General features: G+C 45.2%; 4 protein-coding genes across 6 annotated transcripts in view; all 4 read left to right on the top strand.

Annotated features, from left to right (window-relative positions):
• trappc11 (trafficking protein particle complex 11) overlaps positions 1 to 7811 on the top strand; it is a 16303-nt gene extending 8492 nt beyond the window's left edge. The window contains exons 15-30 of the mRNA XM_034883242.1: positions 166 to 311; positions 855 to 916; positions 1070 to 1202; positions 2167 to 2297; positions 3686 to 3811; positions 3923 to 4119; positions 4201 to 4349; positions 4697 to 4818; positions 5480 to 5599; positions 5680 to 5745; positions 5963 to 6119; positions 6218 to 6329; positions 6420 to 6511; positions 6670 to 6803; positions 7111 to 7278; positions 7368 to 7811. Of these exons, the coding sequence (XP_034739133.1) occupies positions 166 to 311; positions 855 to 916; positions 1070 to 1202; positions 2167 to 2297; positions 3686 to 3811; positions 3923 to 4119; positions 4201 to 4349; positions 4697 to 4818; positions 5480 to 5599; positions 5680 to 5745; positions 5963 to 6119; positions 6218 to 6329; positions 6420 to 6511; positions 6670 to 6803; positions 7111 to 7278; positions 7368 to 7412 (1960 nt within the window). The 3' untranslated portion in view covers positions 7413 to 7811. The remainder of the gene's footprint in view (positions 1 to 165; positions 312 to 854; positions 917 to 1069; positions 1203 to 2166; positions 2298 to 3685; positions 3812 to 3922; positions 4120 to 4200; positions 4350 to 4696; positions 4819 to 5479; positions 5600 to 5679; positions 5746 to 5962; positions 6120 to 6217; positions 6330 to 6419; positions 6512 to 6669; positions 6804 to 7110; positions 7279 to 7367) is intronic.
• Positions 7812 to 8342: 531 nt separating this feature from the next.
• Positions 8343 to 16809, top strand: spdl1 (spindle apparatus coiled-coil protein 1). 2 transcript variants are annotated; one of them, XM_034883265.1, is made up of 14 exons: positions 8343 to 8460; positions 9239 to 9408; positions 10477 to 10653; positions 11341 to 11535; positions 11698 to 11847; positions 12357 to 12455; positions 12695 to 12805; positions 12896 to 13036; positions 13223 to 13329; positions 14120 to 14240; positions 14420 to 14486; positions 14569 to 14721; positions 14849 to 14918; positions 16461 to 16809. In XM_034883265.1, exons 2-14 carry the CDS (start codon positions 9247 to 9249, stop codon positions 16624 to 16626), a joined length of 1719 nt encoding a protein of 572 aa, XP_034739156.1. In that variant the 5' UTR covers positions 8343 to 8460; positions 9239 to 9246; the 3' UTR covers positions 16627 to 16809. The 2 variants fall into 2 exon arrangements, with proteins under 2 accessions (XP_034739156.1, XP_034739155.1); XM_034883264.1 differs by having other exon boundaries at positions 9206 to 9408.
• A 612-nt stretch (positions 16810 to 17421) lies between these two features.
• On the top strand, positions 17422 to 22647 carry sil1 (SIL1 nucleotide exchange factor). 2 transcript variants are annotated; one of them, XM_034883275.1, is made up of 12 exons: positions 17422 to 17590; positions 17903 to 18000; positions 18418 to 18547; positions 18997 to 19102; positions 19211 to 19310; positions 20265 to 20336; positions 20511 to 20606; positions 20695 to 20816; positions 21355 to 21451; positions 21708 to 21872; positions 21963 to 22121; positions 22223 to 22647. In XM_034883275.1, the coding sequence occupies exons 2-12, from the start codon at positions 17908 to 17910 to the stop codon at positions 22418 to 22420; spliced, it is 1338 nt and encodes a 445-aa protein (XP_034739166.1). In that variant the 5' UTR covers positions 17422 to 17590; positions 17903 to 17907; the 3' UTR covers positions 22421 to 22647. The 2 variants fall into 2 exon arrangements, with proteins under 2 accessions (XP_034739166.1, XP_034739165.1); XM_034883274.1 differs by having other exon boundaries at positions 17423 to 17590; positions 20262 to 20336.
• A 1432-nt stretch (positions 22648 to 24079) lies between these two features.
• Positions 24080 to 24231, top strand: part of uvssa (UV-stimulated scaffold protein A) — a 31144-nt gene continuing 30992 nt past the window's right edge. The window contains exon 1 of the mRNA XM_034883256.1: positions 24080 to 24176. The gene's annotated coding sequence lies outside the window, so the exon portion shown is untranslated. The remainder of the gene's footprint in view (positions 24177 to 24231) is intronic.

Here is a 24231-nt window from a genome sequence, read left to right as displayed (position 1 = left end):
CGTTTGTTTGTGTTCGTTTGTTTGTGTTCGTTTGTTTGTGTTCGTTTGTTTGTGTTCGTTTGTTTGTGTTCGTTTGTTCGTGTGTTTGTTCGTGTGTTTGTTCGTGTGTGTGTGTTTGTTCGTTTGTGTGTGTTTGTTCGTTTGTGTGTGCGCACGCGGGCTCAGGCTTTTGGACTATGTGATGTGTGACTATCGCACCGAACGCTGGTGGGGCCTGCTGACAGCCATAGTGAGCACGGCTCTGCGCTGTGCCTACCTGATGGCCAGCGTTAGAGACTACATGATATACTGCATGGAGCTGCTGGGCAGAGGTGAGCAGCACACTACACTCCGCCAGCCTTAGCCAATCAGGGGTGAAGATGAAAACGGTCAATTTCATTACAATGACATTTTCCCCTTTCTAACCGGATCAGTTTTATTTTTGGCAGCATAGTGAAATGGTGACTACGAGGCAATATGGCTGTATAATACAATAACCTGTCCATATCATACATACATGCCTAACCATTATCTTTCTATGGCTCAAATATGAGATTAATCATTAGGATTCCGGTAGTTCACTCAAACACACGAGAACGATGACTCAAGTAGGAGTCCTTTTCTTAGTCATGTAAAAGTTGAAATGATTGACTGAGTTCATGTTCCTCCCTGTCCCTCAACTGAACAAGTGTCAAGGCTCCAGCCCACAGACCTACAACTTATTTGTGATGCTCTGCCATCTGATTGTTTGCCAAGTTTAAAACTAATAACTATAGTGAGATGTTTAAAACACAAGACGATTCAGTACAGAAGACAAGCAACCATTCCGTTAGTAGTGGTAGAAGAGTTAATGTCTCAGTCTTCTTGTCTTCCAGCTTCAACCTTAAAGGAGGAGCAGAAGTTGAGGATTGAGAATAATCTCATCAAAGTCCTGAAGGTGAGTAGAAGAAGAAGACTGAGCCTTGTCCGGCTGTTACTGTGTGCAGAGAGGTGTGATTCACCATGGCAGCGGCTGCACAGTGACGTTGGTCCCCCATTAGACGGTCACACAGCAGGGACCAGCGCGCTCTAACTGTCATCCTGTTTTCAGAACGAGGTCCCTGAGGCTGAGCCGGACTGTGACCCGGTCTCCGTCACTTCAGCCAGGGCGCTCTGGAACGACCGCATGGCTTTGGCCGGCTCCAACGAGTTCACTATAGAAGTGCAGGACTACATTCCATTCAGTCAGTAATCACACTCTTACTCCAGCTGTTCACACTCCTACTCTCCGTCATCTTCTTCATGTGCGCAGATAGCCCAGACACATGAACAGTGGCTTGCATAAGTTTGCACACCCATGCTGAAGTTGATTAAAAAGTGGAAGGAAAAAAAGACTTGATGTCTTAATTTACATTTTTTTGGGGAAAACCCAACCTTTTAGGGACATCAGTCAATGAATAATGTATTGTAAATAAATAAATATTCTTCCTTAAAATACAGGGGTATAAGTATACAAACCCCTATGTTAAATTCCCATAGAGACAGTCAGATTTTTATTTCTATGGATCCAGGACACTATGCATCCTGATAAAGTTCCCTAGGCCTTTATAATTACCCCCCCCCCCCCCCCCCCCCCCCCCCCCCCCCATACACACACCTTCACCATACATTGAGATAGGCATGGGGAACTTTCCATAAGGTCATCTCTCAATGCAAATCAAACCAGCTATTAAGCTAACTGAAATAACCATGCCAATTTCATTATTTTAATATTCCTGTTTTTAGCATGGGTGTGTATACTTATGCAAGCCACTGTAGTGTATTTATGACACTTGGGACACATGATCATACATCATGTGCAATATTTTTCCTGTCCCCATGTTTTCATGTCTTAAATTATTATTGTTTATAGCTATTTATTGTCTATCTTGTTTTTTCTCTAATGCACCTTTAGTTGTGGCACTGGCAATTTCATTGCATAAGTTTCTGTGCAATGACAATAAACATTTGCCTTATGTTATCTTTAAAACTGCAACAGTTGGATAATTTCTTGAAACATAATGAAAGCATCCAAAGCTTCAAGCAAGAGGCTGATAATAAATAATATCAGTCAATGTTCAGTGTGGCACACGTTCCCAGTGAGGACTGTAAAATGTTGTAATGATTGTTCTCAGGGTACATGAGAATGTTTCCTCCTTTTGACACCAGTTCAGTGTAAGGCCAAGTTCCAGTCTCCCAGTTTCCATGTTGACCAGCCCATCCAACTCCAGGTTTTCCTCCGAGCCGACTGTCCTCACCCCGTGTCCTTCCACAAGTTGTCCGTGAGCCTTAGTAACCAGGTACTTCTTTCTCCTGATATTCACTGCACCATGGGAAGGAATCTTTAAAAAATAACTTTTAGTTCTGGTTGAATCTAAGGGCATTTTCACACATACCTCATTTAGTCTGGACTTGTTTTAAAGGTTATTTTTTGGGGGCTTTTTTCCGTTTAATTGTAGTAATAGTGGGTAGACTTGACAGGGGGAGATAGATTGGGGTTGACACGCAGCAAAGGACAGCAGGTGGGATTCAAACCTTGCGCCGCTGCAGGACTCAGCCTACATGGGTCAAACGCTCTTACTGGGTGAGCTGTAAGCCGCCCTCATCCCAACCAAAATTACAGGTATAAAACCTCTCCCGGACCACGGTCTGGATCAAAAGACCAAATGTTGGTCTGATAAAAAGAGGTGGTCTTGGTCCGGACCAAACTGAAACTGTCCGGTTTGTTTATAGTGTGTAAGCATTTTTTGGATGGTTCGGACTTTGAGACCAAATACAGGAAGCTCCGGTTGGTCCTCCTTGTCTTACAAAACTGGGAAAGCTCCTTTAAGAAATAGCTCAGTGTAGGGCTGGGCAATATATTGATATTATATCAATATCATGATATGAGACTAGATATCGTCTTAAATTTTGGAAATTGTAATATTGTAAATCATTTAAGTGTTGTCTTTTCCTGGTTTTAAAGGCTGCATTACAGTAAAGTGATGTCAATTTCTGTGTTATCAGACAGTTCTAGCTCCTCTGTTATTTTTACCTTTACCCACTTATTAACTATATCTACATTATTGATTATTTCTATAAAATCTCAATATGAAGATATTTTGTTAAAGCATGAATTGTCAACTCTATAATATCTCAACAATATCAACATTGAGGTATTACGACAAGAGTATCGTAATATCAGATTTTCTCCATATCGCCCAGCTCTAACTCGGAGGTGCTTAGTGTGTCTGGCTACATGGGAGAGATAGAACACGTCAGCGCTCAGAGCAGACAGCAGTCTGAATAAACTCTCCAGAAAGAAAGTGCCTGTGTCTGCGCCAGTAGGGGAGAGCAGCAGTCAGTAGAAAAAACTAGAACACAGAGAGAGGAGACAAGAAGACGGGGCAACCCGTCTACTAACCAATCAATTATAAGTACCTGGAGACGCAGGACACGTATGTGATGACGGCAGGACATAGTTTTGTCAAATATAGATCTTTAGTGCTTTTGCATAACTGCAGTGTGAAACCAAAACTAACCCAAACAAATGTATAAAATGTAACAAAAACATTTGAAAAGAAACCAAACCAAGTTGATCAACTTATCAACTTATTTGGACCACAGTCAACTATAAGGGTGAAAACACCCTGAGCTTTCTAACGTGTGTTGTGTGTGTGTGTGTGTGTGTGTGTTTGTGTTTGTGTAGGAGTACAACCAGTGGTGTGTGGTGGAGTCTGTAGGTCAGGAGAGTATGAGCCTTTTGCCAGGGAAAACCAAATGCTACAACTTCAGCTTTGTAGCGAGGACTGAAGACGTTGGCAAGAAGATCGAGGTGAGAGAGAGAGAGTGTGTGTGTGTGTGTGTGTGTGTGTGTGTGTGCGTGTGAGTGTGAGTGTGTGAGTCAGAGACAGTTACTGAGTGACTGTGTGTTGCTGGGTGTCAGATGACAGGCATTGAGCTGATGCTGGGCAGTCACGACGGCGGTCGCTGTGTGTTTGTGGGCTGGAGAGGGGCTGGTGGAGATGCAGCCTCTACCCATGAAGCCTTGCTGGCTAGCAGGTCATCACGTCGATGTGGGCGGGCTGTCGAAGCACGTCAGGAGCTGGACTGGGACAGCCTGAGCATGCAGCCCAGCACCATGTAAGGCCTTGTTCACACAGTCATTGTCCCTTTGTGCAGCAGCACATGTTCTTAACGTGTATGCTCCTGTGTGTCGTTCAGGATCATCTCCAGAGTCCCAAAGATCTCCGTTCAGCTGAGCCACCAGCCTCCTGCACTTCACAATGAAATGTACTGCATCCGTCTCACTATCCAATCACAGGAGGGGGGTGTGGCAAGGGATGTCAAACTGACAGCTGGCCTCAAACCAGGTACACTGATACAAGTACAGCAGAACCAGTGTTACAGCAGGAAACTTCCACCATGACCACAAATATTTACACATTGTTCCATTTCTGTCAGAGCCCCTGCTAGGTCTCAGAGCCAGGTTGTTTCCCCTTGCTTTCAGTATTTATGCTAAGTACCTAACAAAGGCGTGCGACTACTATCGATCTCCTCTCAATCAGAAATAAGATGTTGAACCATTTCTTTAATCTTTTCACAGCAACATTAAAGGTTCTAGTGTCCTGTGTCTGGCATAGATAACCTCATAGAAATGGGGAATTATCTGGCATACCTTCATTGTGTGGTTTTGGGTTTGTCCTGATGGTCTGTCCAGGTCAGGATGCTAACCTAGGCCAGACCACGCATGTGACACTGGATTGCTCAAAGGTGTGTGATGACACGGCCCCCGCCCTGCTCCCTGATGTCCCTCTAGGAGATCTGACCCCCGGCCAACAGGTACTCGCACTTTCAAACACTTTCAGAGAAACTCCTGGAAACATGTACTGTAGGATTATTTAGGAGGCATTCAGCAGCTTTTCTGTGGATGTCCAGTCAGTGCTGATGATAAATGTAGTCCATCTATCTCCTAGTGTGTGTTGTATTGGCAGAGTTCTCTCTCGCAGAGCCGTCGCAGCTGTGCCTACATGTGCTGTTCCAGGATGCATTGCACAAAGTCAACAATTTTGCTGAGTTTTCTTAGCTTTGTAGTTCATAAAAAAAACTTGCAAAATGTCAAGAAAGGAAATAATCTTACACCTAAGCAGAAAAATGCAACCTCACACCTTCTGAATCCAAGTTTGTGTCTTTATGAGAACCTAGACGAGATTAATTACCGTTACTTGTTAACTCATCATGAGTTAACTTGACACGTGTGACGTTATTAGAGGATGAAGGTGGAGCAGATTTTGTAGCCGGCTGAGGCTCAGAGACCCAGAGAGAGGACACTGAACAAGGAACTTCTAGCTTTTTTCACACAGGTCATTGCGTCACATAGAGAGTTGTCCCTTTAGATACACACCTGCTGACATTTCAGCTTCTCCACAGTGAACAGTACTAAGTGTGTGTGTGTGTGTGTGTGTGTGTGTGTGTGTGTGTGTGTGTGTGTGTGTGTGTGTAGTTGGAGAGATGCGTATATGTGAAGTGTGTGTCGACTGGTCCCCGGGTCTTCTTGTTCCATGTGGCCTACAGCATCGATACGTCAGTGGAAGGACGCCAGATCGTCTGCAAATGTCACAAGGTAGAGAAGCTCCTCTGGCAGCAAGCTGCCGTGGTGATTGAGTTATAAAACTGCTTCACTGCTCTCCTGTTGTCTTTCAGGATGAGACGGTTACCATAGAGACGGTGGTCCCATTTGAGGTGTCTGCCAAGTTTGTGTCCACCAAGGTCTGTAGCTGGTACTTTCTCAGTGTATTAACAGCATCTTGTCTCTGACTGAACTGACTCTGTGCCAGTGATCATGGCAACTGCTTCAAACCAGCAGATCATAGCAACGCTTCTCACTGGGAGCTGTAAGGTTTAGATCACTGGTTTACAGAGAGAGCCATGAGATTTGGGAAGTGCAATGGTTAGACTTACAATTGTGCGGGGGGGGTGTGCGCAGTTTGAGCCACTGGAGCGGGTAGCCGTGGACATCCCTTTCCTGTTGATGACAGACATCCTGTCTTCGTCTCCCTGGCCTCTCCTGCTGGCCTCCTCCTCTCTGCAGCTGCTGACTATGACCACAAACACAGCACAGCTGCAGTCCCAGCTGCAGGAAGGTACCCAACACTGTGTTCCCTCAACTTACAAACATACCTTCTTACAGTCACAGCAGGACTCACAAACTGTGTGTGTGTGTGCGCGCTTGTGTGCTTAGTTGTTTTGCAGACAGACGAGTGTGCCAGTGAGTGTTTCTGTCTCCGGTGTCCACCACTGACAAACAGTAGTACCACTGTAGCTACAGGACAGTACCTGATTTCATGGAGGAGGTACACCCACCCACACACACACACACACACACACACACACACACACGAGTGATTAGCTACTGACTCTATTTATTTCTTTTTGTTGTACAGGAAGTCATCCGGTGCAGACAGTCCACTGATCCAGACAGCTGTGGCTCTCCCTCACGTCATCCTGGAGTCTGTCCCTCTTTACATCCACGCTGGTCAGTCCAGAGAACGCTCGTATCATATGTACCTTAGGGCTTACTATTCTCTGTGTTCATTTCACTCGTCCTCCAGGTGTTACTTTGCACACATTTGACCTCATTTATTTTCCAGATGGATTTGGTCTGTAACAGTTTATTTCTCGTTTTTGGGGCAGATTTGCCATCCTTTGGACGAGTCAGAGAGTCTCTCTCAGTCCGTTACCACATAGAGAACAGGACAGCTCTGGTGCAGGAGGTGGAAATGGCTGTGGAACCGTCTGATGCCTTCATGTTCTCTGGACTCAAACAGGTACAACTGGGCTCGCTTTTAAATGAACATTTGGCAAATGAGGAACAAAGAGCGCTGTTGCTGCATTTCCATCAGCTGGTGCCAAACTAATAAATACTTCTGAGCTAACTAAGCTGAACGTTTTGTGGTCTTTTATTCATAAACCTGTACCAAACTCTACCAGAGTTCACTTTGAAGCGTGCAGAGTTACAGCTTCCATACCAGCCCCAAAGAACCACATGAATCAAAAACTTCACTTTGAAATTGCTACATGATTTTAGCACATTGGGATGATTTTGAAATTGAAAATGTTGTTGCGTGTGTGCAGGTGCGTCTGCGTATCCTTCCTGGCTCTGAGCAGCAGATGCTGTATAACTACTACCCACTGATGGCTGGCTACCAAACACTACCACAGCTCAACATCAGCCTGCCCCGCTGCCTGACCACCAACACACACACACTGAGACGCTTCCTGCCACAGCGCATCTTTGTCAAGGTAACCCACTCACAGGAATACGTCCACGCACACAGTTAGCCATCTTTGTAATGTGAATCTGAACAAAGTGTTGTTTGTGTTTTTCGCAGCCTCAGGGTCGACAGCTGGACGATGCCTCCATTGCTGCAGCTTGAGAAGAGCTCTCAAACCTTTTACTGTAAATATTAGAACAAAGCTACACTGTGTAGGCTGTTCTACATGTTTGATTTCTCACATATGACAATATTAACACTATTTGTTTCACAATGTTCTTTAAAAACACATCAGTGTTTCTGTTTAGAGTCCATGTGGGGACCGGATGAGCATGACAGCTGAATGAACGGACACACTGATGTTCATCTAACAGTGAAAATCATGTCTGAATCTGATGTGAGCTATAAGATGTGGGTAATGTGTATAACATGAGAACTGAATGTGATGAAAGTTGAATTAAAGTAAAGTGATGTACTAGTCTTGTTCAATCATGTGCATGTTCTACAAAGACTGTAGTCTGCTTTACACAGATTGTGTGACAAGATGTACACAGATAGAAGGAAACAACACAATACATTGCACCACATTTACTTATGACTGGAAACATGGGGGTAAAAACAGGTCCAAAAACACAAAGCAACCCAGATAATGGGCAGTGGTGGCCTAAATGTTGGGACCCGAGCTTGTGACTGGGAGGCTGTCGGTTCAATCACCAGACTGATGAGATGAAGTCTGGGTGGGGAATGGCTTGTTCCTGCAAAATGGAGGCTGTCTCTGGGAACCTTCCCTGAATGAATAAATAAAGGTTAAAAAAAAGAATCTACCCACAGTATCTTCTGTGAGATATGTGTTTTTACAGTTTTTGTGTGTGTACTGATTTCTTTAACACATTAATTACAATAAACAAGAGCTGAAGATACAAAGTTAATAAAACAGGCCATTGCCTCACCAACAACACATTTGATAAACGTATCTTTCAGTTCCTTGCAGAATCATAGCTCATCTTGCCTACACTAGAAGGAAAATGCTCTCTGTTGAAGCCATTCATCATCAGAATTGACCATAGACAGTTAAAGAAATAACTCAACTGCTCCTGCCTGGCCAATCAGGACCAACTCTCGTTGGGGCTAGCGTGTCGCGATAGTTCACCGAGTCGCTGGATATTCAAATTCAAACGGTGGCGGTTTGACCTGATTGACGACTGACAAGGTAACGTAAACTAAATGTTTGTTATTCTTGACATATTTTCCATGTTATAGTTAGACATGGCCGATACAAATTCAATTGTTGCTGTTTAGAGTTACGTATAATGACACTTCTTGAGTGGACAAGCGCCATCGTTGTGGTGATGGTCAACGTTACGCTAGCTAACGTAAGCAAAGCTAAATATTTCATCAACACAAACCCTCTGTTTGTTTCGCCGATTTCTAACGTAACCTTAGCGTTACGTTAGATCAGTTGGTGACAGTTTGCTTAAGAAGAACTTTTGACGTTACCCAGTAACGTTACACTAACGCTACGTTATTTAACGTTACTTGGACACAAAGACAACAGACTTTTGGAGCTCAGTGTTACGTTCTATACAAGATTTACTGATTTTAAATTCAAGATGAATTCATGAATTAGACTAATCCTCTACCCACGACATAAAGGCATACAATAGCTAGATGTGTCCTAATGTGGGGACATCCTGTTGTTGTAGTGAATATGTAACTTTACGGTCTTGTAAATTGTTTATTTTAAACTCCAGTGACGTGTAACGTGTACTACAGTAACGTGTTCTAACTCTGGGACATCCAAGAAGCTGCGCAATGACCCTGTCATATTAATAAATACAATAAACGTCAGCTACACAATGCATGTGTAACTGAAGCTTCTGTGTGGTTAGTTGACCAAATGACTTATAAATGACAAAAAAACACAACACAAATATATATGTAATATATATTCATAGGTATAGCAAAAGCATAAAGAAGGTTTTCCAAAACTTTGCAGATGGCAGCAGAAGAGGAGATCGAGCGCCTGAAGAGCCAGCTGAGGGAGAGGGAGGAGCAGGTCCAAAAGGCGGCCCTGGAGGGTTTGGGTCTCCTCAGCCTGCAGGTGGAACTTCAGAACCGACTGGAGGAGCAGAGAGTGGAGATGACCAACGCGCTGGAGGTATGACACTGCCGACGCAGAGGCCTGGCTGACCCACAGCTTACTGTAGCCATGCATTGCTTTGACCTTTTATGTTTATAGGTCTGTGGACATACTGCCACTACCCCAGCAGAGACCTCGCTGTTACCAGTCCAACGGCCAAATACGGAGATGAAGAGGCACAGCTATATTGAATACCTCTGTGTTTTTGGGTTGAAAGTCCATCCCGTTGTCATGAACGCAGAGATGCCTTGGGAATTATTTCAAATTGGGCCCAAATGGCCACGTGAACTCCAGGGGGAACTGATCAGCCTGATATATGATGATGTGTTATTATAGATGAAACTAGCCAGCAGTAAATAAGGTCATTTAAATAATGTTTGTTCATGGACAAAATGAAACCTACAGTTTCATCTCTTAACAGCTTTCATCCATCATCACACTTTTTCTCTCTGTTCATCCAGATCAAATTGACACGTTATTGAAGTTGATACAGTGACGTGTGTGCGACGCACGTCTTTTTCCCCTAAAAAAACATTTTTCTAAAGGCCACACTGCCTATAATGTTATGTTGAAAAATTTGGGATGCACCTGTATCAGCCGCATTCATGGCCATTGAGAGACCCTTGGAGGTCTAACCCCCCATTGCCAACAGTGTCCCTGTATTTGGCCGATGCTGAAGTGGTTTTAGGCCCTTCAAAACCATATATTCTGCTCTGAAGGTCATTGGTTCCTTCAAGTACCATTAATAGAACCAGCTTTAAAAGCACTGGGAAGGGGGCGACATGTAGCTCACTGAGTAAGTGCGCTCGCCCCATGTTGGCTGAGTCCTGCAGCGGCCCGGGTTCAAATCTAGCCTGTGGCCCCTTGCTGCGTGTCAACCCCCATCTCTCTCTCCCTCTCCCCCTCTCCCCCTTTCACATGTCTATCCACTGTCTCTGTCTAATAAATGGGAAAAACCTGCTTTAAAAGCGCTGGGAAGGATGCGGTTTTGAACCGGTTCCGGTCCTTTGCCCTGCTGTGCCCAAATATTGTTCCCAATCTGATTTGCCCTATAGAGCTCTGACTCTGTCTGTGTCTGTGTCAAAGGGCCTGGAGCAAGACAAGTACTCCCTTCAAAGGGAATTGCAGTTAAAGAGCCGGATGCTGGAGTCGCTGCAGTCGGACCACGACTGTGTGAAGAAGCAGCAGAGACAGCAGCTGGAGGACCAACGGGTCCATCTGGAGAGGAGCCACAGTGCAGCGCTCAGCGAGCTCAACAACAAGGTACAGCGTCAGGAGGTGCAGCAGAGATGTTACTGCTCAACACAACAGAGCCATCGTTAGTATTTCTCTTTAGTATATACTTCCATCAAAAACACTCCTTTTATTCATCCGGTGGTTGTCAACGCCCAACAATGCTGCGCCACATGCCGAAGTGTCCCTGAGCAAGACTCTCCCGGACGCTGTATGTAGCTGTCCATTGCTCCTTATATGGGGTTGGGTTAAATACATACATACATACATACATGTACACAATACACATATAATTCATTTGCATTACATTGAACTGTCAAATTGTATGTGACGATTTAAGAACTGCGTTTGTTTTTCTTCGTTGTTTTCGTTTTTATGGGGAGACTTTCTTCATGTAATTTTCACGGAATGACCATTAGGTCCAAACTGTAGTCTTCTTTCCATCCCCTTAGAAACAAATGCTAATTACCACACACCTAATGTGTATTAATTACACCTACTAGTTAAGGGAAGTTGTTCATACCTATCTGTTTGTTTGCATAGCATTATTTAAATCAAATGATGAGAAAATAATAACTCTAGTTAATGAAATCGCCCCTCAAGCACAAGAATGTTTTGTCTGTCTGTCTGTCTGTCTGTCTGAGATGTCTGTCTCCTCCAACATATGGAGGAGTCCATGCAGTAATGCTCCAGGTGTCTTCCTTTGTGCGGTCCCAGGTGATGAGCTTGCAGGCAGCTCTGGAGGATTCCCAGCTGAACAAGAATCAGCTGCAACACAAACTTGAGCTGCAGACTGAGACTCTGAACAACAAGATGGAGGAGCTGCGAGCTCTGAACGAACACACCCAGAGCTCCATGACGTCTGAGGTGATGGAGGTCCAGATGAAGATCATGGATCTGGAGAACATTAAGGTGAGTGGCGCGGAGCTAAACACAGTATAGTCTCTTGCACAGCTACCGCTATTCATTGAATGTAATCTTAATAGCCTTAATATCTAATCTGCTGCCTCTTTCCCAGCCTGCGCGCGCCAGGTGGAGCTGCAGCTGTTTGAGTAATGTGTTTGTGTGCGGCAGGTGGAGCTGGAGCAGACGCTGCAGGAGTATCGGTACAGAGAGCAGCAGCTGGAGCTGAGCAGCAGCAGCCTGCAGCGCCGCCTGCAGCAAATCACAGAGGAGAAAGAGGAGCGAGAGAGAGAGGCCGTTTCCTGCTTTAATGCGTTGGAGGTAAACGTCCTCAGCTCTGGCCTGTGTCGTGCCTGTGTGCACATTTATATTGTTTTGGTAACCCAGGCCACTGAAACTGTCCAATTCTTCATGTATAAAGTGATGTCGCACCTCGGCACGTCTCTGGAGTCTTGAAATGGAAAACTTTTAGGACGAGCAGTATTAAGCTCTCTAGCAAACTACATAACAAGAGGAATACACTCAAACCGGAATCTCACCACTAGTGGCTCTATTCTGAGGGACGTTTTCCTGCCCCTTCTTAGATCTGTTTTAAGAAACCACAGGGTAGATTAGTGCCAATTCTTCTGTCTGCCGATAATTAAAGTCTTGGGTTCATTGACCATCGGATGGGATTTCCAAATGTGCTCATTTGATGGAATTATTTAGAACACAAGGATGCATTGCTACGTGAAATGACCAGGGGCACGTTAACCGACTGTCTGCGCCTCTTTTTCCCTATGTCTCTGTATATGCTCATGCCGTATGTCTTTGCATTTCTGACTCCCCAGAAATTTCGTGAGGCGAACCGGGACCTCCAGATCCAGTTGGACCAGGTTCTACAGCAGGCCCAGGATCCCAACAGTAAAGGGAACTCACTGTTTGCTGAGGTAAAACCCAACCTAAGCTGCAAACAAACAGCAACAAAGGCTCGGTCTTTGTTGATGTTCAAAACCAAACTAGAGACAACTGTTTTACCCGGCCTCAACAATTCTCTGTAACTCCATGTTAGACAGCCGAGAGTAGCAGTACAAGCTAAACTAGTTTTAGAGTTTAAATGAAATGCAAAGTCAGAGTACACATCCATCCATCCATCCATTCATCCATGTGTTCATTTTTGGTTTTGCAGTTGGAGGATAAGCGTGCTGAGATGGAGAGACAGCTCATTAGCATGAAGGTCCAGTATGTGTCCCTGCAGAAACAGCACGCCTTCAGCAAGCAACAGCTGCAGCGCATGAAGGTGCGGTACCGTGTGTTTTGGAGGCTGAAAACACGCACTGTTGTCTGCTCGGAACCTGAACGACAGCGATGATGTGCATGTGTTGTGCAGGTCCAGATTGCCACTCTGATGCAGCTGCAGGGCTCCAGGGCTGACCCTGCTCAGCTGGAGAGGCTCCAGTCCATGCTGTTGGAGAAAAACGGAGACATCCAAAATCTGATGACTAAACTGCAGAGGCTGGAGAAGGTGGAGGTGAGTCCGGCATATCAACAGGATGAAAATATCAAAGGTCAGGAGGAGGAAACAAACGCGTTCAATTATCCTTTTGATTTGCCTTTCACTCAACATGAAGCGGGGGGGGGGGGGGGGGGGGGGGGGGGGGGGGGGGGGGACAGAATTGAATTGTCATCATAAAAGTGTGTCTGTGCGTTTGCGTAGAGGATGCTGAAGGCTCAGCCAGCCAACCCTGCTCAAGCACAAAGCGCCAACAGCCAAGATGAAACCTACTACACTGACCTGCTGAAGATGCAGCTCAACAACACTGTGTGAGTGTAACAACACATGTGGGTACACCTTTTCTCACTCTCTCCTCACAACACTTTGATGAACTGTGATGTAGCAGAAATCAAAAGCTACCTAAACCATTTGAAGCTTTAAGCCCCTGTAGTCTGCTATACGAGTGTCTTTCATAAACTGTCACACAGAAGAAAAAGGCAGAGACAACACACGTGAGACAGCGAGCCAAGCAGAGAGGTAGTGTACACAGAGCTGATGGGATGAACTAAACTAGAGCCCGACCAATAAAGGATTTTTAAGACCGACACGAATATTTGGTTATTTAAAAATCCGATATGCCGATACATCTTCCGATATATATTTGAAAACAAAATGCAGAAACGCGTTACAAAACAAACCGATTTCCTAACCCTGTGCAACGCCAACCCTCATAAAATGGTTAACAGTCTGTCTTTTTTTTTGTTTTTAGTTTTTTTCTGTTTTAATCAGCCATTATAAATGCTGATACCTATAGATTGGGAAATGCCTAAAATCGGCCCAAAAAAAAGTAGCAATAGGTACCAGGAACCGAGTTTTGGATTTGGGACAAGTATAGGTGTAGATGCAAAAGGTACCCTAAACATAATGTGATGTGTGATTGGTTGGGGACTACTGCAGCAGCTGCAACCCTTCCAGTCTGTGGAGAGGGGTGTGTATATATATACACACACACACACACACACACACAAATTCAATCTTATAGTTCACCATAGAAAAAGATGAGTAAAATCCAAAGACTTGCAGCTTTTCTTGAGTTCATTATCTGTCTGCCTGTCTCAGTAAGGATGCGGAGCGTCTGGGAGATGAGCTTTCCCTTCAGAGGATGAAGTCTTTGTCGGAGAGCCAGAGAGCTTTAGAGCTGGAGAGGAAGCTCTTCTCCTCTGAGAGGCTGCTCAAACAGGTGAGGGTTGTGACCACCACCCATACTGTTATCACCCACAAGATTTGTATTCTATCACTACATACACAATCATCCACAACTCAACACTGGTAGTAACACACATCCATGCAGCTGTAGTTAGCGATTGTGTTAACACTGTGTACTGAGCGTGAGTGTATATGTTGGACTCCCTGCTGCAGACTCAGAGTGACAAGATCAAACTGCAGCTGCGGATAGAGGAACTGCAGCACAAGTACGAACCCAAAGGTGAGTGGAGAAAGACGTGGGCCCTGGTGTGCCTTTGCTGTCCCTCGCTGTCTGACCCTAACAATGTCATGGTTGTCTCTAGAGGCCAAAAAACATTTGCACATAAGAAGGAAAGAGAAGCTTCCTTTTGACGTGGGACCCTCCTCTGAAGAAGCCCCACCTGACAAAGGAGGGCACGTTGTTGCCGTGGAGATGATGGCAGACCCTGAGGCGGATCCTGTGCGCTCAGAACAAGGTCAACTGCCACACACACACACACACACACACACACACACACACACACACTCACACTCATACACCCAAAGCAGCAGCAGCAGCAGAAGAGTGTTCAATACTGAGCTCTTATCATTTTGTGTGTTCAGAGCCAGAGCTGCGTCCGGCCAAGTGTGTGAAGATCAGTGGAGAAGAGGCGGCTGTGATCCCCCCCCACAGGTCAGTATGTCTATGATCCCCCCCCCCAGCTCAGTATAGAGGTTGGGGGAGCAACTCTCCACTCTCCAATTTACTTGTACTGCGTGAAGGTGCCTTCTTTTCAATTCCGTGCTAGCTAAAAACAGAAACCTCTCTAAAAGCTGCTGTGCGGTTATATTCACTACCAACAATGTCAAGAAATCAGAACTTAAGTTTTAACAAGCGGCCAACCCCAGAAATGGAGCTTTTATGAAGACAAGTAAGGATCCAGACATGAGGAATCAGCAGATAGACCGGGGAGACTGTGGGATCCTAGACACCAAGCTAACAATATGCTGGATGTTACGTTTGCAGCAAGCATTTTGTACCAAGTTAAATATCTCAATGTCAGTTTTAGGCTAACTATATGTCTGTACGTTAAGCTAGAGCTACATAATGTTAACTAATTGTCAGGATCCCACAGTCTCTCCATTCTCTCTGCTGATTCCTCATGCACTTTTGTCTTCATAAAAGCCTGTTTTTGGGATTGGAAGACAGAAGCAGACGGAATTGACGTGGAGGCACCTTCACACAGGCCAAATCAATGGAGAGCGGAGAGTTTTTGTCCCCTCTGGTGGGGGCGGGACTTGTGCTCCATCTCTTTGCTTGCGGTGAGTTGAGCACCAGGCTTTGTTCTGCGCTGCTGGTTCTGGGTCAGTTGGAGACACTCGTGAAGACGTCTTGTCTCTCTCCGTGGATGGGAGTTCATGATGCATCCTGCTGCTCTGCAGAAGAACACACTGGGGTTTCAGTGTGGTTACTTACTTCCAACATGAAAACAGAGAGAAAATAAAGACTTTCAAATATATTCCTGCCTCCCACCAAACAGAGCTGAACATTAAGTGATTTCAGATAGTTGGACATAGAGATCCCAGAGATGCTGGCTGCTCCCTCACATGTATGTGCCCTCACAGGAATGATTCTTCATCCTGGATATTTCTGTTGTTGGAGTTCTCATCATTACGAGTTCCTGAAGATGCCCCATTTAAAGCATTTGTATTCAGTAAAACCACACTAGAGTCCTGGGATGCTGCTTGCAGTTGCAGCTCTTGAGAAATGTAAACTCACTCCTGCCATCTAGCGGCTCTTCTTTTTTTATTTTGTGATCAAATTTACTGGCTCTTCTTTTTGTTGTTTGTTCCCGATCGACTGGTGCGATGAGGTATTACATTTTGAATACATTATTAAGTTGACTATGGCTTGCCAGATATCGGACAGAAGAGTTGACTCTTTGGATCCAGGCAGCCATATGGCCTTAGTGTGGATTATAACACTTCACATTCTGTGTGACATTAATTTACAGGTTATATGAGCTGTATGAAGGGAGTTGTGAATCTGAAAAACAAAACCGTTTTTTTTTGTATGGCCTTAAAGGACGTCTTTGGTGTGCACTGAGCAGTAGAAACACTTTGTAAATCCCTGCTGCATATTGCTATAGATTCCTGCTGTAGAGTCCAACTAAAAAGAGACAGGGTGACCAACTAGGATGTTGCGTGATTGTGTGTTTTGTGATCGTGTCCTCAGCGAGGAGAACCAGCAGCAGAACCTGGAGGAGAACCAGCAGCAGAACCTGTACGAGAACCAGCAGCAGAACCAGAGGGAGGAGAGAAGAAAGAAGCCACGTGGAGCAGTGGAGGTGATCCATGTGAACTCCAACAGCAGCATGGAGAACCAGTGTGCTCAGCAGTAGCACTGCTCTGTGGGGGGGGGGGCAGGGAGGTTGTGTGGCAGGCGGGTGGACACAACGGGGCCCTGAACAACTGGGTGAACATTATTTTCTTAAAGTTTAATTTCAATGACTAACTTTAAATTTAAGTACACAATAGAGACCATGTTCTCTTTTATTAAGACCACCAAAAGTAAAAAAAAAAATCAAATAAAAAAGGAGTCAATGTGTCTGAGAAATGTGAATAAATATGTCATCTGTAAACTAGGGATTTTGTTTTTATTGAGGCTTTGGTCCAGCTCTGAGCTGCTCCAGTAACATGTCATCCTCCAGAACCTGCAGACCATGTGGAGTCATTGTATATCTTATATGTCTTTTAACCTCTCTCATCAGCATAATGGATTAGCAGGGTAAATCATAAAAGATCACGTGTCGGGTTAGCTCAGTTGGTAGAGCAGGTGCACATATGTAGAGATCACTCCTCGCCCCGGGGGACCTGTGGCCCTTTGCTGCATGTCATCCCCCCCTCTATCTCCCCCTGTCCTGTTAAAGGCTTAAAATACCCCCAAAAATAATCTTCAAATAAATCAGAAGATATCGGCGCTGGACATGTTTTAGAAAAATATAAAAAAAAGAGTCATAATAAACGGTCTAGTCTCCTTCCACAGCATGACGTCCGTCGTCATGGAAGGAAACAGTACCAATGTGCGCACTGAGCTGTATCACACATTTTATAATATATAAAGAGCCACATGGGATTTTATACATATTGTAATGTTGTGTTGTAACCACTCCGAGCCAGCTGGTGGCGGTGATGCTCCCTGTAGTTGAAGAAGAAGAGCGACGTGGACCAATGGGAGCCGAGGAAGATTGAACTGTCTAAGGGTGCCAGCAGCTTTCAGATGAGCCGTCCCGTCCTACCTGGGTGGACTTCTTTAACTGTCTATGTAGACTCCGAGCTTCCGTCTTCATCAGCTCAACAGTTGAGGTAATGCGGACCTGAAGGACACCACATCCCTCTACTAGTCCTAGTCCGTGAGGGTCCTGTCACATGGGCCAGACTCACTTTAACATCTGGTCTCTTTAAGAATCCACTTGACACCTGCTGACGTTGCGCTCATACGTAGCTGTCATGTAGAGGCCAGCAGGAGCCGATGCTAACACAACGAGTCTGATGAAAACTATAAATAGAGTTATAGTGTCATCGTGTACCTTTGGCTGTGCAGAACAGGGCGACACTAAAACAGAGCATTAATGAAGGGGGCCTGGTGAGAGCTGTGTCTCTGGCTTTGTGTTTCAGGTCCCATGCAGCTGATGTCCAGCAGGGCCCGAGGAGCAGCTCTCCTCCTCCTCCTGCTGCACTTCTGTCACTCAGCCAGCAGCACCCAGGGCCACAAGGTGAGTTCTACTGCTTCTGTTCTCGTTCGGGTCCTACACATAGGGTCCCACGGGTCCTCGCGTTTAGAGAGGGGACAGAGCATGCAACAACCTTTTGCAGCCACTGGAAAGTATTCTCTATGTGCAGTCCAACATTTAATATCCATGAGACAAAGCCATCACTAGGACCTTAATCCTCAGGAGCCAGCCATGAGACATATTCAGAAAGTCTTCCTGAGGTACATGGACTTCCCTGATCACACACAGAAGAAGAACACTGCTGTTGTAACTGTTGTTATGAGATACGTCTTTTTTTTCACACATCCAAGACCATTAGAGAGAAGGTGTAACAGTCCTAGAAAGTAATGTCCATGTGTGTATAATGAATAATCTTATTAAAAGCAAACTGTGTGTGTGTGTGTGTGTATGTATGTGTAGTCTGCCTCTGCCTTAGCTGTGATGGAGACTACAGGAGGAGGTGATGAAGAGGAGGAGGTGACGCTGGAGGAAGATGAAGGGGATTTAGAGGTTGTCCAACCTACCGAGGAGTGGCAGACTCTGCAGCCAGGTAAGGGTTTTTTGGTATGTAGGACAGGTACTTAGTAGGACTAAGTGTAGTCTTTTCCTGGTTTTAAAGGCGGCTTTCCGGTAAAGGGATGTCATTTTCCAGACTGTTCTAGCTCTTCTTTTATTTCCCTTAACCCATTTAGTCATTATATCCACCTTATTGATGATGATCTATCTAAACTCTCATTGTGGTAATATTTTGTAAAAGCCCCAACAGTCAATCCTACAATATCGCCACCATATTGACATCGACAGTACAGTATCGCTGCAATATCAACATATTTGTTCAAGAATATTGTGATATGTGAGAATACAGGTGTACTGTACTACAGGTGTTCTCTGTAGTTGCTGCAGGGTTCAGTACAGTGCTCCATGCACGCCTGCCTATTAGATTGACTGTGTGTGTGTGTGTGTGTGTGTGTGTGTGTGTGTGTGTGTGTGTGTGTGTAGGCCAGGCAGTACCAGCAGGTTCCCATGTGAGGCTGAATCTGCAGACGGGTCAAAGGGAGGTCCGACTGGGAGAAGAGCAGCTTAAATACTGGACCCAGGAACACAGGTTGGACTCTCCTCTTTAACACTTTTAAGAAGCAGCGGGGACCCCTGTCTGAATCTCCTCTCAGCAGTTTGGGGTGTGTGTGTGTGTGTGTGTGTGTGTGTGTTGTAGAGAGACAGAAGAGAGCCGGTCCTCATTCAGTCCCACTGAGCTCAAACGGGCCATGAAGAAGATAAAGGAGGACATGAACCCTGCAAGCAAAGACCAGCAGGTAACAGGATGGCATGTTTATTTAAGATCTAGCGGGTAACTTTGATACAAATCACTATTTGTCGTATTTGCTGAACTCAGTGTATCCTGACAGCGGCGTGTAAGACAGATCGTCTGTAGTCTGCTTCAGCAGCTGTACGTTTCAAGATACAGTCTGACATCCGGCACAATGTCTCTCCCCTCTTGCTGTCTCCGCTATCAGGACTAATCTCCGCCTAGGACAGTTGTGATTGGTTTAAAGGTCACCCAAAACCGTTTTCACTTGCATTTTTTGAAATATGATAGGTCCAGTCTGTGAAGATGAACTGCTACGTCCTTAGTCATGTCTAGCCACTGAAAAGAAATAAGAGGATAAATCTGGCCAATTACAAAAGCTGGTCAGTCTGATGTCGTGTTGCCAGAGCTCATTACTATTCATGATCTTGCCCATTTGCGCTGGGTAAAGGATGCTTATAGCCAGCCTCTCATTGGCTGGCTGTTAGCCAATCAGAGTCAAGCAGCTTAGCTTATTGAATAATAATGAGAACTGGCACATATCGAGCTGAGTCTTCCTGCAGGCTTTCTATACCACACTAGAATGGCTTGAAATAAGGGAACCAAGGCATTTATTCTAAAAAAAAAATGTTACACACTCCATGGTGGAACTTCAGACATTACCACAAAGTACTGAAATACATATGGCAGGGCACCGTTAAAGAAGCTATAGCCAGATCTCACTCAGCACTGTGTAGATAAGTCTGGCAATAAAAAAAACTAGATCATGTGTGTTCCTCTGCCTCCTCCTGGTGCTGCTAACGCCGCCTGCAACTTCCCACCACGCCTGAATATCAACAACCAATCAGAACCGCAATATTAGAGATACGTTTCTGAAATACACAGTATGTTTCCTTAGTATTGATTCTTCTTGTGTGCGCACCTTTATTGCTAATCTTGTGTGTGTCTTTGTGTCCTTAAGACGTTTCGTCCTATGGAGGAACTAAAGAGGGACATGGCTAAGCTGGACCTGATGGTGGAGACGGATGTTCAGGTACATCTCAGCAGGCAATGTTGCATTACAAAAAAAACACAAGAGTCCAGTTTTTAAAGTTTCTGTAAGAGCCAGTGAAAACCTCCAGTGACACGTGTCGGCCCAGCAGGCCTTCATGTAAATAATAAAATGTATCAATATCAGAATATAATTGAAAACAATATGTGTGCGTAGATAATGAGGCGCCTGCTGGAGAGCTTTAACAGCAGCGAGTCGACTACAGAACAGAAACTGAGCGTCCTGATGGAGCTGGAGTACCTGGTGCATCAGGTAATCACACACACACACCTGCTCTGAACTTACCAGATGTGTTGTGGGAGGGAAGTTTCTAACTGTGTGTGTGTGTGTGTGTGTGTAGGTGGATAACGCCCAGACTCTGTGTTGGATGGGGGGTCTGCAGCTTCTGCTGGAGGGTCTGAACAGCTCTGACTTCCGACTGCAGCAGAGCTGTGCCTTTGTCCTGGGATCTGCTGTGTCCAGGTACAAACAGCTGACTGCACGCCTACGGGTCATTTCCAAAAAACTGTGTTATGACATCAAATGCCTGAGAGGTCTGGCAAATCACAGCGGGATTGGACGGCGTAGTGTTTCCATTGGAGTAAATCAAGACACATGTCAGTAGCCTGAAGACACTTCAAACATGTAGAAATGATAAATGCCTTTCTTTCTCAAACTTCCCTCAACACAAACCAGATGACTCACTAACAGCTGTTTTCCAGGCTGACAGTAAAATGACCTTTAGTGTCAGTCAGTGCAATGGTCCTTTTGAAAGTCCTTTTTCATGGAAAAGCTTTTACAGGTTTGGTGAAGTCTAATTTCTGTCTGTCTGGGAAAAAAAAAAAAGTGACCCGCTGTCAGAGCATCATTCAGCCAATAACCCACAAGCTTATAGTTGACAACATAGCAACCCATAAATTGATTTAGTGCCTTTGCTTGCCACCTCTGTGCCTGAACACACAGTGTGGCAGGACGCCAGAGGTCCCATGATGATGTGGTGGTGTGGTCTTGTGTCCTGCAGTAACCCGCTGGTCCAGGTGAAGGCTGTGGAGAGCGGCGCTCTGCAAACACTCCTCACCATGCTGGCCACAGCACAGCCACTGCCAGTCACAAAGAAGGTACCTGCACACGGTTATTGTTGTTATATGATTCCCAAAGAGGATTCGGCTGTAATGTGTGGTGTGTGTGTGTGTGTGTGTGTGTGTGTGTGTGTGTGTGTGTGTGTGTGTGTGTGTGTGTGTGTGTGTGTGTGTGTGTGTGTGTGTGTGTGTGTGTGTGTGTGTGTGTGTGTGTGTGTGTGGCTGCGTGTGTGTGTGTGTGGCTGCGTGTGTGTGTGTGTGTGGCTGCGTGTGGCTGTGGCTGTCCTCATGTCAGGTTCTCTTTGCAGTGGCCTCCCTCTTACGTAACTTCCCGTACGCACAGCGCCACTTCCTGTCCCATGGAGGGCTGCAGGTCTTGTCAGAGCTGTTCAGGGCCGATCGGGGGGGCGTTCTGCGTACACGCATCGTCACCATGTTATACGACATGATCAGTGAGAAGGTACAGCAAAGGAAGTGTGTTTTTGTGGGAGGGAGTCGTAGTAACATTAGCCTTCCCCTGACTCTGAGGCTGTCTGTCCTGCTCCCCCAGGAGCTCATCTCTCAGACCGGCCTGGGACTGGACGCCGCCCACGAGGAGCGCCTGCGTCAGTACTCGGCCGTGTCTCTGCAGGGGGAGTTGCGGGAGAAGGGCTGGTGCAGTCTGGTGCCCCAGCTGCTGGAGTCCACGGAGCACGACTACCGAGAGAAGGTGGACACACTCATCGGAGATGATTAACACTAAACATGGGCAGCGTTTGTCTGGCTAAACACAAGTGTTTGTGTGTGTGTTTGTGTGTCTTGGTTTCTCAGGCTCTGCGGGCTTTGTTGGCGATGGCTCCCGTGTGTTTGGATCAGTACCGCTCGGACGGCTCTCTGCTGGGCTCCCTGCTCTCTCTCAGAGAGCAGTACCAGGAGATGGTCCAGTCAGAGATGATCGTAGGAGAGGAGAACGGCTACTTTGGAGAGATTGTTGAACTTATAAATGCTCTACAAGTCAAAATAAAATGATGAGGAGTGCCCTGACTTCTACACTCACCACAGAGGGACAGACTCCTCCAGACACGAGTGTCCTGCATGTCGGGCCGACCCTGAAGACGGAGCACTCATTGGTTCATCATCAGTTGGAACTCAGGAACCAAAGTTTCAGCTGGGGTCTTAGGTCGTTGTTTGGACGAGGATTTCTTTTTCCTGGGTTGTCACTGTAAGATATTTTGTGTTAGAATAAATTGATAATTAAAAAATGATGTCCTGGTGTTCCGGTATAGCCAGTCTGTCATAGCCAGACCTTGGCTATGACAGACTAGGGGGGATACATTACAACTGGGGGGTTCTGGATGTTAATGCACTGTTAAAATAACTTTCATTCATAACAATGAAATGCTGCATTATCGACTTTAGACCGTGCAGATTTTTGTTGGTTAATGGCACAGTAACTTCCTGCTACCTCAAGAAAGCAATACGCCAAGAATTCACCTGAACACTCCGCCCTGTAAGAGCACAACCATGGGCGCAGGTGCATTCGGTATTTAAACGACGTTGGCGCTGGACAGTCTTAAAATTGCAAAGACACTTGCGCCGGGCTTCGCGCCGCTCTGCACCGGGTGTAAGATAGTAGCGGTACCTTAGTGATTGAGATTTAGCACACTCGGCAGAAACTTCTATCTGACTGATACACCAGAATAAGTAATAATATGAGCACTTTGACACATGCTTGTTCTGGAAAGTTATGTTCGAACAGTCAAACTAACCGATCTCTGTCCTGCCTCTTTTACTTCCACTTTGTTCAATAATTATCTTAAATCATGATGATAAGGATGATACAAAACAAAAGGAACTTCATTTATAGTTTCATTGAGATCACATAAATGGCACAGTCAGTGTTCCACACTGGTGCCCCACCATTGTCCAGTTTCATTATGGAGAGGGAGTATACTAAAATTGAATTGAGCACATACAAGTATGTCGAAATTGTACCAACTATACTACTTACTAAATATTTTATTAATAAAATGTAACAGTTTGTATCTCAACTGTAAATCACATCCACAACAGCAACAGCTGGATTTACGTGGCATTTGCTTTGAATAAATATAGCTCCCATAACTTTGATGCAGAAAAAATAGGCTACAACCTGAAAACGGGGTGATTTTTCACAGCACTATACAGAGCTGTGAAAGTACAGTATTATATAATACTCATCACAATAAAAGCCGTCAGATAGAATAATATAAGTATTATATTAATACTTAATTATATTTATTATACATAACATAGAATGAACTAATATTTTGTTGTAGAAATCCATTGTTAAAGTAAACTATTAAACATCTGCATGAATAGATGATTGAAATAAGTAAGCATGTAAGCAATGAATGTGCTTCTGTATAACTTTATTTCTTAGTATGTATTTCTGAGAGGAGTGCACTTGTTTTCTACTGAGCACACCTCCCCCCCAAAATGTCTGTGCACGCGCTGATTTAGGTCGTCGTCTCAGGATTGGGTCCACGCTCCGGATGCTAGCAAGGAGTCCTGCCTAGTCTCTGTAGGAGACGAATGAAGGACCACAGGCAGTTAAAGGAAGGACCCGTCCTACCAAAGAAGCCTCCTTGACTTCGAGGAGCACCGTGGGCGTGTGATCTTATCGAGGCTTTTATTGTGAAATGTACCAACCGGTAGTACAAACAGCTGACGGAAATAATAAGATGTTATTGTTTCGGATGATGGTACATAATCATAACCACCACAGCTTGTTAATGTGTGAGCGGTAATGTAATATCTTCTGCTGATTCGATCGGTCTCAATGTTTCAGTGACGTCATT

The sequence above is a fragment of the Etheostoma cragini genome, chromosome 10 (assembly GCF_013103735.1).
Source record: "Etheostoma cragini isolate CJK2018 chromosome 10, CSU_Ecrag_1.0, whole genome shotgun sequence".
In the NCBI taxonomy this organism is placed as follows: domain Eukaryota; kingdom Metazoa; phylum Chordata; class Actinopteri; order Perciformes; family Percidae; genus Etheostoma; species Etheostoma cragini.
The sequence above is the reverse complement of the archived record's forward strand: the minus strand, read 5'-3'. Positions and strand labels throughout refer to the sequence as shown.